Here is a 16,736-nt window from a genome sequence, read left to right as displayed (position 1 = left end):
TGGACACATAAGCAGTCGAGACTGACGCGTTTTTTTCTGAATTTATACAAACACTTTCATTTTATAGTAAATTAGTTTTGGTTAGTTTATGTTTATGAACAGAGGCCTACAGATCAATACAGTAAAGGAAACTTATTTCTGATCCTGAGTTTAAAGACAGTTTTTATTCAACTTGTAACTAATTTACAAAGTAATCTTAAACTGAAACTTTGCTTGTGTGTAAAAAGTGATTTCAGAGCCACTCGGTTCTCCCTGATGGAAACTGTTTACCTTCAGTGTTTTGTGCTTATGATCATTTTAATAGACGTCAGCGTCACTAATTAATGACGTTCTACTAAAAGACTGGTTTACCAAGAGAGACGCTGGAGGACTTTCACCTAAAATGAGTTTATGAAGTGAGTCTTGATATAAAAATGATAACAGGACATTAAAGTCATAGTGAATCTTTTAGTACTTTTACTCTCTGTACTTAAGTACATTTGAAGGCAAATACTTTTGTACTTTTACTCAAGTGGAGGTCTAAAGGGAGGAACTTCTACTTTTACTGGAGTAATATTTTACCTTGGGTCCATCTACTTTAACTCAAGTACCTGGTTTGTGTATTTCGTCCACCTCTGCATAACACGACAAATACTATATTAAATGCTAGTTTGAGGTCTGAATGCTCCTTTAAGGGAAAACAAAGTTAATGTTTGTTTTTTTTTATTTCATGATGAAAATGCAAGTAATGGCATAAATGTTGGTAATGATAACTGACTCAAACAAACTAATACCTGTTTCTGGGTACAAAATGAAACAAAAAAAAATCTTAATAAAATAAAACTACACTAAAACGAATCATTTTGATTTAGCATGCTTGGTACACTAATCTAAGCATCTGTTATAAAACAACATTAATCAACATAATATTAAAACACAGCCACTGATTTGCCTGTTTTAACACAAACATGACTCATTTTGGATGCTTTGCATTATCAGCATCAATGTACAGTCACCTTCATAATAACGTAAAAAAGGTTCAGAATGTTCACAATCCCACACAATTCAGAGAGAGATGATGACACATTTTCATACTGTAGTCCAGTATCTGTAGGGCGAGTAGTGGTACGTCTACAGGCATAGTTCCCCCTGGGCACCAAGTCTAGTTTTGTTATGACTGTTTCACTCCACTAAATGGTCAGTTTTCGTGGCAGTTGATTTGATGATAATGCAGAGGCTTTCAGCATATTTTTGATGTCCATATTTACTAAAAGATCACAAATCTTTGTGAATATTGCAGTAATATTCCTGTTTCACTGTTAAGTTTTTGTAAACAAAAGGATTAACCTCTTAAACTCCTTGGGACCACCGGTGGTTCCAAAATGCACTTTGTCATATTCTCCATAACCTTCATACTTCATAAGCTACATTCAAAAGGTGGGTGTCGTATGAGGCTGTAACCATCTTCTTTCCGTCAAATACATAATTAATTTTAAACCCTTATAATAAAGAAGCTGAACTCTAAAAATCTAAAAGAAAAATAAATATAAAAGAAGGTGAATTTTGTTCTACTGAAAGTCGACCCATTTTTCCACAAATCCGGGCTATATACTATAAACAGGCGGCGTTTCTTCAGTGATCTGCACTGTAAAAATGATTTTTATAAAATAATACAAAGAGCATCTCAGATTTTTGGCTTTCAGTAGTAAATTGTAAGCTTATAGCAATATGTGTAGATCATAAAACACATTTTCTGTTCAATTGACGGGATAAAAATTGACATTTATTTCATGTAGTTACTGTATAATTTGCCTTTCAATTTGGTAACGTAAATTCAGATGGACAAACCAAAATATACCCTGGAGAGTAAGAGGTTCAAATGAACCAGTTAGTTATTTTCCTCTGTGCTTTCTAGGTAGATACTGCCAAGTGAGCTCTCCCCTTGGATTGGACTTCAGGAGCTGATCTGAAGGCCTTACATGTTGGATTCATTAGGAACTGACAGAGGAATCACCGACTATGGCCCAATCCCATTTCTTATTTTTACCCCTACCCCTTGTTTTCGAGTGTTACCTTGCCTCGTGGAATTGAGTTCCAACGGTTAGTGGCTGAAATCGTCCCCTATGAAATGTGCAGTGACAGCAGAGGAGGGTAAATTCAGCTCCTCACCGCTGGGCTTTAGTTACATTTAGGGAATCATGTGCCTTCAAAGAGGGACAATTATTTATCTCCCCTAATTCTTCAGTGATATGAAGCTGACGTCAGATATTCGCCAGCTTCTCATTCTAATTTTCCTGTTCCACCTTAAATGGAGCGGCAGTTACATTCTGGCGCTACAGGCATCAGTGCCGCTGGACTATTTAAGATGGAACGGTATATTTAGCTAGCTAGCTACCAAGATATTAGTATACAATTAGCGATTTTTTAGGCTTGTTATGAAGAAAAGGACCAAAATACATTGAAACGATAGTAAACTAAGATAATATAATGTTTATGTCATTTTTAAATGGAGAAAATGTTCACATTTGTGCGTGTCTTTGGTCGTTTTTGCAGCCGTCTGGGTGTTTTTGTTTTTTTACCTCATAACACTCCATTTGGGGTGTGCTTCTGAAAAACCTCCACTGGCCCTAACACTTCTACGATTCAATAGGGGATCACAAAGGATGGTTTGATTTATATGAGCCAAGCTGAAATAGTCACAATGAAGAAGAGACAGATACATAGATAATGCTAGCTGCCATTGATTGACTGATTAACTGATTGACTGACAACTTTTAGCTCCTATTTATACGAGCTTTCAGGCTTTGGTATGTATTGGGATCGACAAGGACCTCCATATTGTGTACTGGCACCAAAACTATGCCCGTGTGTACGTCCACTTAAGTTCACAGTGTCCCCAGGAGTACTACCCCTAGACTGAGACTGAGCACCAGAAGGCCTTCAGCCCCGCAGATATGGGCCTGACCCATCAGCTGGGCATCTGGCACTGTTGAACGGATCAGGCCAGCAAAACTTGACACTTTGGCGTAAACTCCGGGTCTGTTTTGTTGGGCGCATCCCAATCCAAAACTCACAATCCCAGCCTGAATCCATGTCCCATTACCTACGAGACAAACAAGGGGTCCTCCAGAGTCGCCCTGAAAGAAAATGAGTTTACGCATTATATGACTATATAAGAAACCATTATTTTCAATTTTTCTTTCAAGCCATTATATTCAAGTGCTTTTTCTGTGGTAAGAAGATGCAGAAAACTTATATTCAACAGAAAATTACACAGAAGCATCAGCAACTTAATATAACAAATATTTTCAGTGTTAAGTTTGTATGTAATACACCTTTACTATATAATTTGCCTCCTTCTCAGGTGACCAGTTGTTTTAAGAAATCTGCAGGGATATTTTCCCAAACCTTCAAAGTTCAGTCTTCAAAGTTGGTTTGCAATTTCTGTTTATCACATTCTCAGTCATCCCAAACACACATGTGTACGTGCTCTGAATTTTATGTTTTGTTTCTAATAAATATATTTATATGTAAAATGCTCAAAAAAAGCTCAAATCACTAAATTATCACAAAATATAATGCAGGCATGCACTAAGACAATGTTTATGTCAATGTTAATATTGTTAGGCATTAGAAGAATATAGTATTCACCTGTATTTGTATCATTAAAAAGTATATCCATGGACGTATAGGCAAGTGACCAGAAAAATGTATATGTTATTCACATATGTATGACATGTATCTACTGTACTATTCAAAACTTAGGAACTACATTCAATGTTTTTTTATTTTATTTTATATACAATGATTAGCTTTAGACTCAAATATTACAAATTATTCACCAAAAGGTATTTTTACATGCTTTATTCAATATTTCAAGAATTCTGTGACAAAGAAGTTTTTAAATGATAAATAATACATGGCATAATACAATATACAAACGTCAAGTTATACAAACTGAGATTTAATCTCTATGGAAGCCCGTTCCTGCCAGATAGAGGGAAAGTCTATGATTATTTTCTTCATGTCTTCTGTAATGTGTCAATATTTTGACTTATCTTTTTTCTCAGAATATAGACTTGAATGTTGAAATAGGAATTATTTTCATAAAATATTTTTATCTCCATCAATGACCTATTTTCACAATATATCAAAATAGTATCTCTAAATAGTTGCTTGTTTTTTTTATTCTGGATTTTTTCTCAATATGTTGAGAAAATGACTCGTTTTCTCAAAATATTGACTTACAATGTCAATTAAGCAATGATTTTTCGTCCCAAAATCGTTATCAAAATACATTCTTCAATAAGTCATAATTTCATGTAAGCAGTCATTATCATGATATACTTTCAATATTTTGATGAAATAAGTGATTATTTTGAGATCCTAAGTCAAAGTTTGACATACTTCCGTCAGAAACAGAGGAGGAGAATTTTTCTCCAGGAATAGATCTGAGCAAGACACCTAACCCCGAACTGCTCCTGGGGCGCTGCAGATAGGGCTGCCCACCACTCTGGGCAAGTGTGCTCACTGCCCCTAGTGTGTATTCACTAGTGTGTGTGTGGTGTTTCACTGCATGGATGGGTTAGATTGCAGAGGTGAAATTTTCCCGTTGTGGGATTTATAAGGGTAGCTTAATCTTAATCTGTTTACATCTTAGCGTTCTACTGATCATCTAAAACCTGAGAAACCTCTACAGGATGAGCATATTAGAACCATTTTATACATTTATCTGCATCAAATCTGGTTTTATATTACTGAAATCAATGTTTCCAGTCTTTTGAAAGGTGGTGCACATCTGTTCATTATAGAGACACGTGACCATATGTCAGATGTTCGACCCCGACTGCTCATAAAATGCGCCACTGGAAGAAACTGGGCACGCTGATATGGAGATATTTAGAAGTGTGAGCATATCTGAGACAAGCTCATACCTGGCATGAGTCTTTGCCTCCCTCTTTGTATCCGGCACAGATCATATCTGAGAGGATATCCACTCTGTCCGAGTTGGACGACTGGAGACTGTACATGTTGTTGCAGGACGCTTGGTCAATAATGGGTACTTCAACTTCTCGCAGCGTCCCGATACCAGAGAGGGGGACTGTGGAGGAGAGAAAAGAGTAGCAGTGCTTAGAGAACTAACACAGTACTAGGATTAGACTTGGCACACCTAAGGTTGGATTCTATGATTCAGAGTAAAGTGATGGTGTTTTTATAGATAACAGTGTGTCATACATTGTCAACAAAAACACATTCAGGTCTATGAGACATTACTGAACATCTCATGTGCGATGATTCAGGTGTTCAGTTGCATGACGTTAATTGGTGGAGTCTAAGTTTTTGGGTCATTCTCCATTTGCAGCGGGACACCAGGTCACAAAGGCTGCAGGGCTTAAAAAGATGCATAACATTTTAGGCACAGCGCCAAAAGATTTTGATATTATGTACATTTACACAGTTGATGTAAGATTAAATAACACTTTTCCCTTATGATTCTCTGAGTTTTCTTTTTTAAACTCTGTTTCGTAGTCGCTCTGCGTCTAAAACAGACTCATTTTCCACACCAGAGGAACCATTTTTAATGTAAAAAAATATTTGGAAGAGGTTTAATTTAGGAATTTGTATAAAAGAGATTCATTTTCACTTTTTATATAATGTTATACTACATTTAGAAAAATATGTATTTTATTAAAAAATGAATTTATCAAAGAGATTTTGGTCACTTTGTGTTATCAGGACTCTTATTTTATATTTTAACAGTATTGTCAGCTCATCAGAGAAAAAAGCATCTGAAGATCTAAAGACTCGCTCACATTATTTCATTAATTTATTAATTATTTTGTTTATCAGGCAGCTCATAAGTTCTATGTGTCACTGGCATCACAAGCTTTAATGGGTGGTTAATTAAAATATATTAAAGTATTGTCATAAATCATTTTTATTACTGATTTTAAATACACAAGGTCACCTGATCGCCAATGAGTCAGCCAATTTACAAAATCCTGAGTTTTAACCAGAATGTCACTGGAGTCACCGTTACTGGTGTTACACTACATTCATACAACACCAGTGACTGTAAAATATGTTGGGAATTAAGCTCATTTCTGCATATATGATAACAGGAGATGTTGATGGACATATTGGGATTATTTAATTCCCACTCGAAATGGAAAATGACCCACATTTTTCTTAATAAATATTAGCCTTGTAGCTGCAGTGTGAAGTTTGCTGACAGGAAACCTCTTATTTGTGTACCTTGTGTACTTTTGCAGTTTGCTGTTACTCTGTGTAGACTGTCCACAGTGTAAACACCTGGGTGGCACTGTGGCCTGCACCCCTCTGCTTACACTCTATTTATGTTCTCAACTTACCACCCGTGATCTCCACTCAGTCCTGCCCTCCTGCTAACCTCTTTGTCCTTGCTAACTCGAGTCATTGGCTCAGGCAAAATGACCCCATTGTTTTTACCCACTTGAGTAAACAGCAGAGTTCCTGCTGATGGTCAGCCACTGCCCTCAGGCTCTTTAACCGCAGTGAACTCTGCTGTTTTCGCTCAGTCAGCTCTGCAGTACTGACAAGTCCAATAGTGAAGCTTTCTTCTGAAGAACAAAGCCTCACATTAAAGCATAGGTAGCCAGTGTTTGCATAGAGATTTTGATGTTTGTTTTCTAACAAAGGTAAAGTGTAATTAGTTCTGAAAAGGGGGCAACACGATTTTTGCATATGACTGTATAAGTATCAGTATTACCCTTCATCAGATTCAAATGTGCACCTGGAACATGCTTTATCCCCTGTGCTCACCTCCCTCCTGTACATCCCCCCAGCCAGTGACGTAGCACAGAGTTCCGCTGTAGAACTGCAGGTCAGAGTCCGGCAGACACACGGGCTGGATTCTGTCTGTCCAGGAGACTGGTGTCCTCAGCTGGACCAGAGCTACGTCTCGGCCCTCCTGTGGCGTGGAGTAACCGTCCGGCACCACGACTCTGCTCACGCTGCTGGATATCTCAAACTGGTTATAGCCGTTGAGCTGATAGCGACCCATGTAGAGACGATATGAGGACACATCAGAAGGCCTGAAGAGAGAACATACAGTGAGGTACTGACTGGTCAGTCTCTGTTAGCTCAGCTTGGCTCAAATGAAACCATAAAATACAAACTGAAAATGAACACGGGTCACATTTTCCGCACATTATATATACTATATATGACTATAGTGGCCACTTTATTAGAAAGCATTCTGTTGAAGCTCCACCTTGCTGCCGTGCAGTGTGAACGCCCAAATTAATGTTTTGATGAACATACCTTTATTTAGCCCTGCTGGTGATGTACTGTATGAACCAGATGATTAAGCAGTGGCCACAACACAAGCATGGGAATGAGACCATGCCTTAGAAAGCTGTGGTCAAGGCTTCATTATCTCATTCTTACACCTTACTAAGTTGTGGCCACACATTAGGATCTCATTCCCATGCCTTAATAAGTCATGGCCACAACTTAATTATCTTGTTCCCACACCTTACTAAGTTGTGGCCACAACCTAATGATCTCATTCCCATGCCTTAGTCAAGGCCATGGATTAGGATCTTGTTCCTAAACCTTACTAAGTCACGTCTACGACTTAATTATCTTGTTCCCATGCCTTACTATGTCATGGCCTTGAAGTAGGATCTCGTTCTCCTGCCTTACTAAGTCATTGCCACACATTAGGGTCTTGTTCCCAGACCTTACTGAGTCGTGGCCACCACTAAACTCTCTCGTTCCCATGCCTTAATAAGTAGTCGTGCGTAACAGAGATTTTATGAGGCATGTTGAGTGAAATCACTGCTTATTGTGTTCCACAGCTTACTTAGGAAAACAGTGAGCGGCAGAAAGAACCCAGTCTCTGGAAATGAGAGATCCTCCACACACATGACCGCTCGCTCCCAGCTGAATGTCCACCTGCCATGGCCACGATCCATCTCGAGCCTCGGTGCCTCCTACAATGCGATTCCCCAGAGGAGGCCTTCCGCAAACTAGAGCAAGGAGGTCAGCAGTGAACACATGGACGCAGATATCAAAGAGGAAGAAACACATAAAGGAGGCAAATAAAGGTGCTGTGTAATTACCTTGCGCATCGCATGTCTGCATGAGGGCCACAGCTGAGTGTTGGAGAGAGTGAGCGTGAGTAGTAAACATCAGAACCAGAGCATATTACAGCCATGAGCGCACACATGAGTGCTGCAAACACAGCAGCTTTTACAGCATAAATTCCAAATGTTATTCTGATCAGGATTTTGGTGAGCAAATGCTACTGATGAGTGAAGTCTTATGCAATAAATAGTGCTTTATCACGATATGTTAATTATTATAAAACGGATAGTTTCTGTCCTAAAATCTGATTGGCTGAGTCGTGTTCAATGGCATCAAATCCACGATATACTGTACCATGTCAATGACCGCCTCACAGCAACTGAACACTGTATTACTACGCCTCAGCATGAAAAACCCTTCTGTTGTTAGCAGTGGTGGACGAAGTACACAAACCAGGTACTCGAGTTAAAGTAGAGATGCCCAAGGTAAAATAAATAAATAAATAAATAAATAAATAAAGAAGTTCCTCCCTTTAGACCTCCACTTGAGTAAAAGTACAGAAGTATTTGCCTTCAAATGTACTTAAGTACCGAGAGTAAAAGTACTAAAATATTAATTATGACTGTAATGTCCTGTTATCATTTTTGTAAGAAGATGTATTATCATATGTTCACTGTTATATGGGGAAAAAATTAAAAATCATCAAATGTCTGCAGTTCAGTGATTGGCAACCGAAGGTTCTTCTCCTCATTCAGCGGTTAATGGTTGCTTAGCAACAATACCGCGCTCTACAGGAACTACATTTCTTGACAGAATACTTGTTTATGTTATTATTAATAAAATCTTAAATAATTAATATTATTTTATTTTATTTTAATATATTTTTGGTCACCATTTCATAAAAGCAATAAGCCACCCGAGGCGGTAAGTTACTGTGATTTTATCACAGGGAAGGGAGTTTTATTCTGCTTTGTGTCGTGCCAAAAAACACCCTTCCCCCATGCTAAAATCACAGTAACCCATTGCCTCTCATGGCTTATTACTTTATTATCCAAAAAACGTTCAAGTAATAACTGCAGTACACATGCCATGGGCAACTGAATGCTTTTGTCCTTTTTCAGCGGTCCATGGTTGCTTGGGATCAATAAAATAATACGGTAGAGCACGGGTGTCAAACCAAAGCCTGGCCACTTCCTATTCCCCCCATTATATCAAAAGCAGGACTCCTAAACAGCAGAGGGCGGACATGAGGGATTCCTCAATGAATGGGAGTAATTAGAGCTCAACGGCTACAAGCGAACAGTTTCTAATCACTCGCTCAGATCTTTGATATTATAATAATAATAATAGCATACTGTAACTTTCTTTTCCCTGCTCCTCACTTTGTGATATTTACTACTGTTTATTCTGAGGCTTTGTAAATTGTGCTAATTATAAAATGTTCAATAAAATACTGATCATAAAAAAAATCACTCGCTCAGAACGTTTCTTTAATTTTAGAAAGTAGACGGATATATTTCTCTAAAAAAACAAATCTTATCTATATATTTCCTTTGTTCTACAGTAAACATTACTGCTAGAGCGTGATGATTGATTGGCGAGCGGAGCAGCTCATTGGCTGTTCGCGTTCACTGACATCATGCACACGCATGAGGCGCCGTTTTAAACTCCTATAACTCGAGTTTAAAAGCTCTTAAAATATAACAGCGGTGTTAAAATGTTTTATGATATGCTCTGTTCAGGAAATTAATGAATTATTTTACACTAAAAATGTTGAAGCATTTATAAACTATGATTTTGCTCAAATGCTCCATATCAACCCATTCATTTTGGACTCACTCTGGAGCGCCCTCTAGTGGTTGAGAAACCCGGAAGACATTGCAGATTGGTGATTCACCTCTCTGCGAGTTCTCCGGTCAAACTCAACCACTAAAAGAGCCATATTAAAAATCCTAACAAATCTGTGGGCTGGCTTTGTGATTATTTCATTTTTTCTTAACATTCCTGACCCAAATGGGTCCTTGTTTATTCAAAATATGCCAAAACTGCAACAGCAAAATAGGCGCTGAATACTTATTCAAAAATAATTCTAAATAAAAATAAATTGTTTTAAGTAGTTTGTTTAAACTAGTTTTTTTCTTGAACTAGACACCAGGCATCTTTTCTTGTCGAGTAACCGCCGCCCTGTACATTGTTGTTAGAGAAAGGTGGTTAGAATGCACATTATGTTGCAGTGCATGGTGGGGACTATAGTGCAGTGTAGGGTGAAACAGGCTGATAATAACAGAAAATTTAAATAATTTCAAAGGCCGAATAGGGTTGTGACACGGGGCTAACTTGGCCTGCGGGCCTTGAGTTTGACACATGGGTTATAGACAGAACAATGAACGCTCAAAGGACAACCTTGCACGATTACAGGGTTCTTTGCATCATCAAAGGGTTCTTCAGACTTATGAAGAATGTACTGTAGATGGTTTTTCAAACCTTTTTGGAAATGGCACTATATTCCACCAAAAAGAGTTCTTCAGTTGTTATGCTGTGAACGCTAACACGCTTGTAACAATAAAGGTGTTATATAGAACCCTTTTCAAAATGGTTCTATATGGACCGGATCTAAATCACTTCATAGTCTTTTCCACATACAGTACAGGACTAACAGTGAGATTTAGTTGATTTCTCTGGGTATTCACTGACTAGACCACAAAGATGACCACCAACATGAAAACAATCCTTTTCTAATGCACATCACACAACGACGAAGCCGACTGTAGAGCTCCTCAGTAAACACTGGGCTGAATAGCTGATGCAGTAAAGCTGACTCACCTGTGGCAACCAACGCAAAGAACACCTGCATCCCAGAAGGCACCATCTCTGTGGGCAAAGCCATTAACCCAGTTTTAAAAAAGATTTGAATAGAAACAGCTGTGTCAATGACCACATCTGTAAATTGAACAAAACCTCGTATCTCCAAAAAGGAACTTCAGAGAATGAAGTTCAATGTTCTTAACTTTCACTAGAAGTAAATGGAGGCATATTTTTTCTAGGTAATTTTGGACCATTTCTGTTGGTCTGTTCATCATGACATTTTGAGGCAAAACAAAGGGCAGCTGCCTTTTTCAAACTATGGCAAAAAATGAAAAACAATAAAAATAGAGGTACAAAGTTTTGGCCTGACAGCAAGAAAATATAGTTTAGCAATGGAAGTCTGAATAACATCAGCCACAAACATTGAGACATCAAGACCCAATCCAGTTTCACCCCTCGCCCCTAACACTTAGCCCTTTTGTGCGTTTATGTCTAGGGGTAGGGTGTCCTGATTCTCGTTGAGATGTTAGGGTTACATGACCCTCCTGACAGATCTTTTTCAGAGACTAACTCCAAACAGAGTGTTATGAGAAAAAAAAAGGAAAATGGGAAAGATGGCTGAACAAGAGACTAAAGAAGGCTACAAATGTGAGAATTTTCTCCATTAAAAATTACGATAATCACTGTATTATATTATGTAGTTTAATGTTGTTTCTATGTATTATGGTTCTTTTCTTCATAACAAGCATAAAAATCACTAATAGCATGCTAATGTCTTGGTAGCTAGCTAGCTAACTTTCCAGTTCCACCTTAAATAGTGAAGCCTGAAGAGCCAGAACGTAACTGCTGCGCCATTTAAGGTGGAGTGGGAAAATCTGAACTAGAAGCTGGTGAATATCTGATTTCAGCTTCATATCACCAATGAATTAGCAGTGGCCGATAATAAATAATTGTCCCACCTCTTTGAAGGCATATGATGCCCTAAATGTAACTAAAGCCCAACAGTGAGGAGCTGAACTTTACCCTCCTCTGCCTTTGAGGGTTGTCCCACTTTGTAGGGCAAGATTTCAACCACCACCCCTTGTAACTCAGTTCCAAGGGGTTAGGGTGACACTCGAAAACAAGGGGTAGGGGTAAAAAGAAGAAATGGGACTGAGCCCATATCTAACTTGTATAACAAGAGTTGGGCAGAACATTTTAAAAAAACAATTATACCAAATGTATTCAGTAATGTATTCCAATACAATATGTAAAAAGTAATATATTTAAAATATGTTTAGAATATATCTCAGTAGAGCAGATGGCAAAAACTCTAATTTTATTCACGCTGTTCCTCTCTTTTACTGGTTGGAAGTTCTTATGTGTAATTCTTCTGTCAATATGTTTCATTAAAAATTCAACACTATTTTGGTTCTGTGAAGCAAAAAAATTTACGCTGTCCCAATAACAGAACCTTGCAAACTTGACTATAAAGTGTGTAGCTGTGATTTTAGTTAAAAAGACAACTTGCCATAAAACACCTGCACGAGTCCAGTACAGCAGCAATAGTAAGCTCATCACTGGTGAACGTGTTCACTACTGAGTAGACTGTTCAATTCCATCATCCCTCACTTCAGAGTTGAGTAATGCTCAGATTAGTAACTGCCTCGTCAGTTTGGTTTATCAGTCCACTCAGGCTTTAGCAGGAACTTCAGTGTTTGTAAAAAGGCTCTAAATGGAGTTCTTCTGTGGAGTTTTTTTAAAGGCAGTATATATTTCTAAATGTATAAGTAGGTTTTCTAAAAGTATTCTTCTAGAAAGTAACTGTATTCTGAATTCTGCCTAACTAACCTAGACAATACAGATACTTAATTTCTGTATTCTGAATGAATTCCCAATACTTGTTCTGTGTTCTGTTACATCACAACCTTATGTATAACTGTATATTAGCATGCATTACTAATAATACGCAGTTATAGTTATACTAACATTGGTTTGCAATTTGGTTGCAGATACACACACACACACACACACACACACACATATATATATATACATGTGTGTGTGTGATTACATCACATCATTTGATGATTACATCACATCATTTACACTGTGTTTAAACTTCATGATGATTGGACCAAAAGAAACAGCTCAAAATGAGTCTGGTTCCATTGACTTACATTAAAAGTAAAGTAGCTTTTTTCCTGTAAAGTTACCATTGGAGATACAAGGTTTTCCACAAACACATATACATACATATATCACAGGCCATTTGACTTTAAAATGCAATATGACTTGGTGTATTATTAAAATCTTTGTGTACAGCTGTATATACAAATTAATCAATTAAAAAAATGGAGGTAGCAGATAGTGAACACTGAGTAAATCATCTTTAAATGAACAGCTTTCACAGTGTTTACGTTATTATAGTATACAACACTACAAAGCTGTGTAAGTATGGCAGGTTGCTGTTGCTAGCGTGTCTCACTCTGAGCTGTTGCAGTGAGCTGTGTGTGGTCAGTGAGGTCAGACAGGCAGGACAGAAGAAGAGTCCTCACAAAGCTCCCAACTAACTTCACTTCCAGCACTTCCAGCTCTCTGACCCTAAACACAGAACAAACACGCTTTTCTTACCAGGAGAAGGTCAGAAACAGAACAGACCCAAACGCTGATCGTTCATTCGCCTTTATCCTCTGACTGTTGTGGGGAATCTGAGCACAGTGTCCGCCGTGCTTGTGGTTTGTGGTCAGAAATGTCCGGCATTCTTCGCTCTCTTTGTGCTTTGTGCTGCTCGGAGATGCTGCAGGTCTGGAGGCTCCTGCAGGCACAGCGGTGGGAGGGGCGAGGTTTACCTGGCTACAGCAGCCAATGAACTAGTGCGACGTCACACACCGGTGCTCCCGAAGGCCCCAGCGTTCTGCAGCCATGGCAGAGTTTTCACACAGGGTTAAAAAGCGCTTTATAATTAACTTAATCATGATAATAGGTACGTTTTATATACATAAGATGAACAATATCTTCCCACATGACCTTCGTTTGCTCAGATCTGAGTAATTGCACCTCTACATTAGTGAATTTGTGGCAGCGGCAGAATAAGAGATGTAAACCCACTGCTTTGTTAAAGCTTTTCAGTTCCGTCTGAATCCCAGTGGTGTTTTTCTCTTTCTCTTCTGAACATGTGAATGTTGAGCTGTTATGGCTCCTGTCTTTTACTGTGGTGAAATGGTTCTTCAGACTGATGGAGAAAGGGCTGTATATGGAGCCATTTTCATACATGTCTATCAGAATGGCTCCACATGGCACCAAAGAGTGTTCCTCTTTTGATGATGATGCCAAGCTTGCAACAACAGCAGAGCATACATAGAAGCATTTTTAAAGAGGTTCTATATAGAACCATCTACAGCACGTTCTCCATCAACCAGAAGAACCAATTCACCATTCAAGCACGTTCTATATAGAACTTTTTTTAAAAAATAAAGTGTGCCATAACTTTTGAATTAAAAATGGGCAATATGACTGGGGGGTGTTAAAACTTTTGCATATGACTACATATATACATTCATCACAATTCAAAAATGGAGGTGATATATTCATGCAGATAACTTGGCTATATATATATATATTTTTTTTTTTTCATTTGCCGGAAAGTTAGCATGTTGGAAATATAATGCTTTGTTATGACTGGAGTGGTGCAGTGGGTAGTGCTGTCACAGCAAGAAGGGCCTGGGTTTGATTCCATGGTGTGATCAGAGTCCTTTCTGTGTGGAGGTTGCATGTTCTCCACGTGTCTGTGTGGATGCCCCCCCTACAGACCTTTCCTGCCTTCTACCCTATAAGCAGCTCAGACTGTGTGTGTGTTCATTCCTGTTCATGGATGTACGGTTATTGGCAATAACTTAATAAAAAAAATACACAGTAAGAAAAAAAAACAATATTTATATCATATCTCACTTCAACAGTGAGCCCTCATACCGTGCTGTGTCTGAAAAGTCCTTTTATCGCTCAGTTTTATAGACAAGCAGGTTTTTTGTGAGTAAAAAGCCAGAAAACACCTTTAAAGGGCCAAAGACATTTTTACTTTCTTCTCTAACAGGAAAAGAAGCATAGACCAGCATGGCTGGTCACCAGCAGAGCCAGCATATCGCTGCTTTTGGATCAAAACCTTGTATCGCCTTAAAGGTAACTCTACAGGAGAAAAAACATACTACATACAAGTAATTCTAGGTCATTTCTTTTGGTCTGTTCATCATTTTACCAATAATGTAAAGGGAGACATGTATTTTAAATTATGTCAAAAACTGAAAAATGAAATTTTTCAAAAATGGAAAGAACAAAAACGGAGAGACGAGGTCTTGTTCTGACAGCTGTGTTGTGTGTGTTGTGTTTTGGATGCTGATACGCTGGTCAACAACAGTGGAAGTTAATATGCTGATCACCACCAAAACCATATCACTGCAGTTGGAAGAAAACCTTGTATCTCGATTTTTGACATAATTTGAAAATGCCTGCTGTTCTTTACATTGATTGTAAATTTCATTATGAACGGACCAAAAGGAAAGGCCCAAAACGACTTGGAAAAATGTCTGATTCCATTGACTTACATGAAAAGTAAAGTGTGTTTTTTTTTCCTTCTGTAAAGCTACCATTTTGGAGATACAAGGTTTTGTTCTGACAGCAGCGAAATGCTGCATTATGATGTTGGCATACTGGTCAACCAGAACCAGCTAAACTAGAATCATACCAGCACTAGACCAACAAAACCAGCACAGCTTAGTCCAGCACACACCAGCAAGCATATCATGCTGCTCTAAATTGATCTGGTTCTGGTATACTGGCCAACCAGATCATGCTGCGGTGACCAGCTAAACCAGAACCAGAGCAGCACTAGACTTACATTAACCTGCATAGACCAGCATGAAATGTTTGTCCTGGCTTTCTCAGTAGGATTATGAGTGCCACTCTTAATATTTATGGGACATTTACATATCTGTTTATTACATAAACTGTCACAATTCAACTCTACATGATCATTTTCCAATCTCGCTTTATCCAGTGGAATTAAACAGGCTGTGCCTTTTAGAGTAATATATGTAAACAACCTCTCTTCTGATTGGCTGCATCATTCAAAAAGCAGTCTGGGGTTGAAACACTAACTTGTATGTTATGAAACTTTAGCAGTGTCTATATACATTAAACTGTTTACCTTAAAAAAGAAATCACACAGTAGCCTCAATATATATCTTTCTTTTGTATTCAGTCACTCTGTACCTTTATTCCAGCTTCCATTCTTTTCAGGAGACTCACTTTCAGTTCCTCAAAGAATCTGCAGACACACCTCCAAAGTTCAGTCTTAGAAGCTGGTTGATCATTTTCTGAAGTAATCAAACCCATTTAGTGGTGCTTGAGGTCTGGACTCTGGGGTGGTCAGTCCATTGTTCAGCTTCTTTGTCTGTGTGTCTCCTTTTCTCAGTGAGGTTCTTCTTGAACAGCTATACGTCCTTTCAGACCCATAGTGCTGAGTCGTCCTCTAACAGTGGAAGGATGGACAGAAACACCTGTGGATGTTTTCAGGTCTGAAGCAGCTTGATTTTCTCCTCTCTCTCAAAGATGAAAGCTTTAAGTGCTGTTTAACTGATAGGGGCAGTTTTGGTGTCTACCAGGTCTTCCAGGTGGTTGTTAGGAGCCCAAATCTTTATACAACTCCAGTTTTGGACACCCCTGCTTTTTTATACCTTTGACTTTGTCCATTTCTTATATAATCTTTCATCTAATCTCCTGAAAAATGAGTAACTTGTTTGGCTGTTTTGACAGGAAATGATGTAAACAACTAGAGTGGCCTCTGGCCTTTTTTGACTATGTATGATTGCTGTTGTGGGATTTTCATTTATTCAGATATACACATA

The 16,736-nt window shown here is 38.3% G+C and overlaps 1 protein-coding gene across 3 annotated transcripts; it reads right to left on the bottom strand.

Moving 5' to 3' along the window:
- Window positions 1-2,632: 2,632 nt before the first annotated feature.
- si:dkey-16l2.17 (serine protease 33) lies at window positions 2,633-13,740 on the bottom strand. 3 transcript variants are annotated; one of them, XM_017697367.2, is made up of 7 exons: window positions 13,468-13,740; window positions 10,873-10,920; window positions 8,085-8,117; window positions 7,826-7,991; window positions 6,781-7,052; window positions 4,914-5,080; window positions 2,633-3,116 (listed from the first exon to the last, which is right to left on the bottom strand). In XM_017697367.2, exons 2-7 carry the CDS (start codon window positions 10,916-10,918, stop codon window positions 2,865-2,867), a joined length of 936 nt encoding a protein of 311 aa, XP_017552856.1. In that variant the 5' UTR covers window positions 10,919-10,920; window positions 13,468-13,740; the 3' UTR covers window positions 2,633-2,864. The 3 variants fall into 3 exon arrangements, with proteins under 3 accessions (XP_017552856.1, XP_017552855.1, XP_037400568.1); XM_017697366.2 differs by having other exon boundaries at window positions 7,826-8,117; XM_037544671.1 differs by lacking the exons at window positions 10,873-10,920; window positions 13,468-13,740 and having other exon boundaries at window positions 7,826-8,146.
- Between the last annotated feature and the right edge of the window lie 2,996 nt (window positions 13,741-16,736).

This window comes from Pygocentrus nattereri, chromosome 14 (assembly GCF_015220715.1).
Source record: "Pygocentrus nattereri isolate fPygNat1 chromosome 14, fPygNat1.pri, whole genome shotgun sequence".
Taxonomy (NCBI): domain Eukaryota; kingdom Metazoa; phylum Chordata; class Actinopteri; order Characiformes; family Serrasalmidae; genus Pygocentrus; species Pygocentrus nattereri.
Note: the sequence above shows the minus strand (reverse complement) of the source record. Positions and strands in the feature narration are given on the sequence as shown.

Bases quoted from the DNA above. Each gene is read 5' to 3' on its own strand.
- si:dkey-16l2.17 (XM_017697366.2), bottom strand. From the start codon at position 10,918: ATGGTGCCTTCTGGGATGCAGGTGTTCTTTGCGTTGGTTGCCACAG. The intron at 8,118-10,872 runs GTGAGTCAGCTT...TCCAACACTCAG, and splicing joins CTTTGCGTTGGTTGCCACAG to CTGTGGCCCTCATGCAGACA. The intron at 7,053-7,825 runs GTAAGCTGTGGA...TTCTCTCTTCAG, and splicing joins GCCGCTCACTGTTTTCCTAA to GCCTTCTGATGTGTCCTCAT.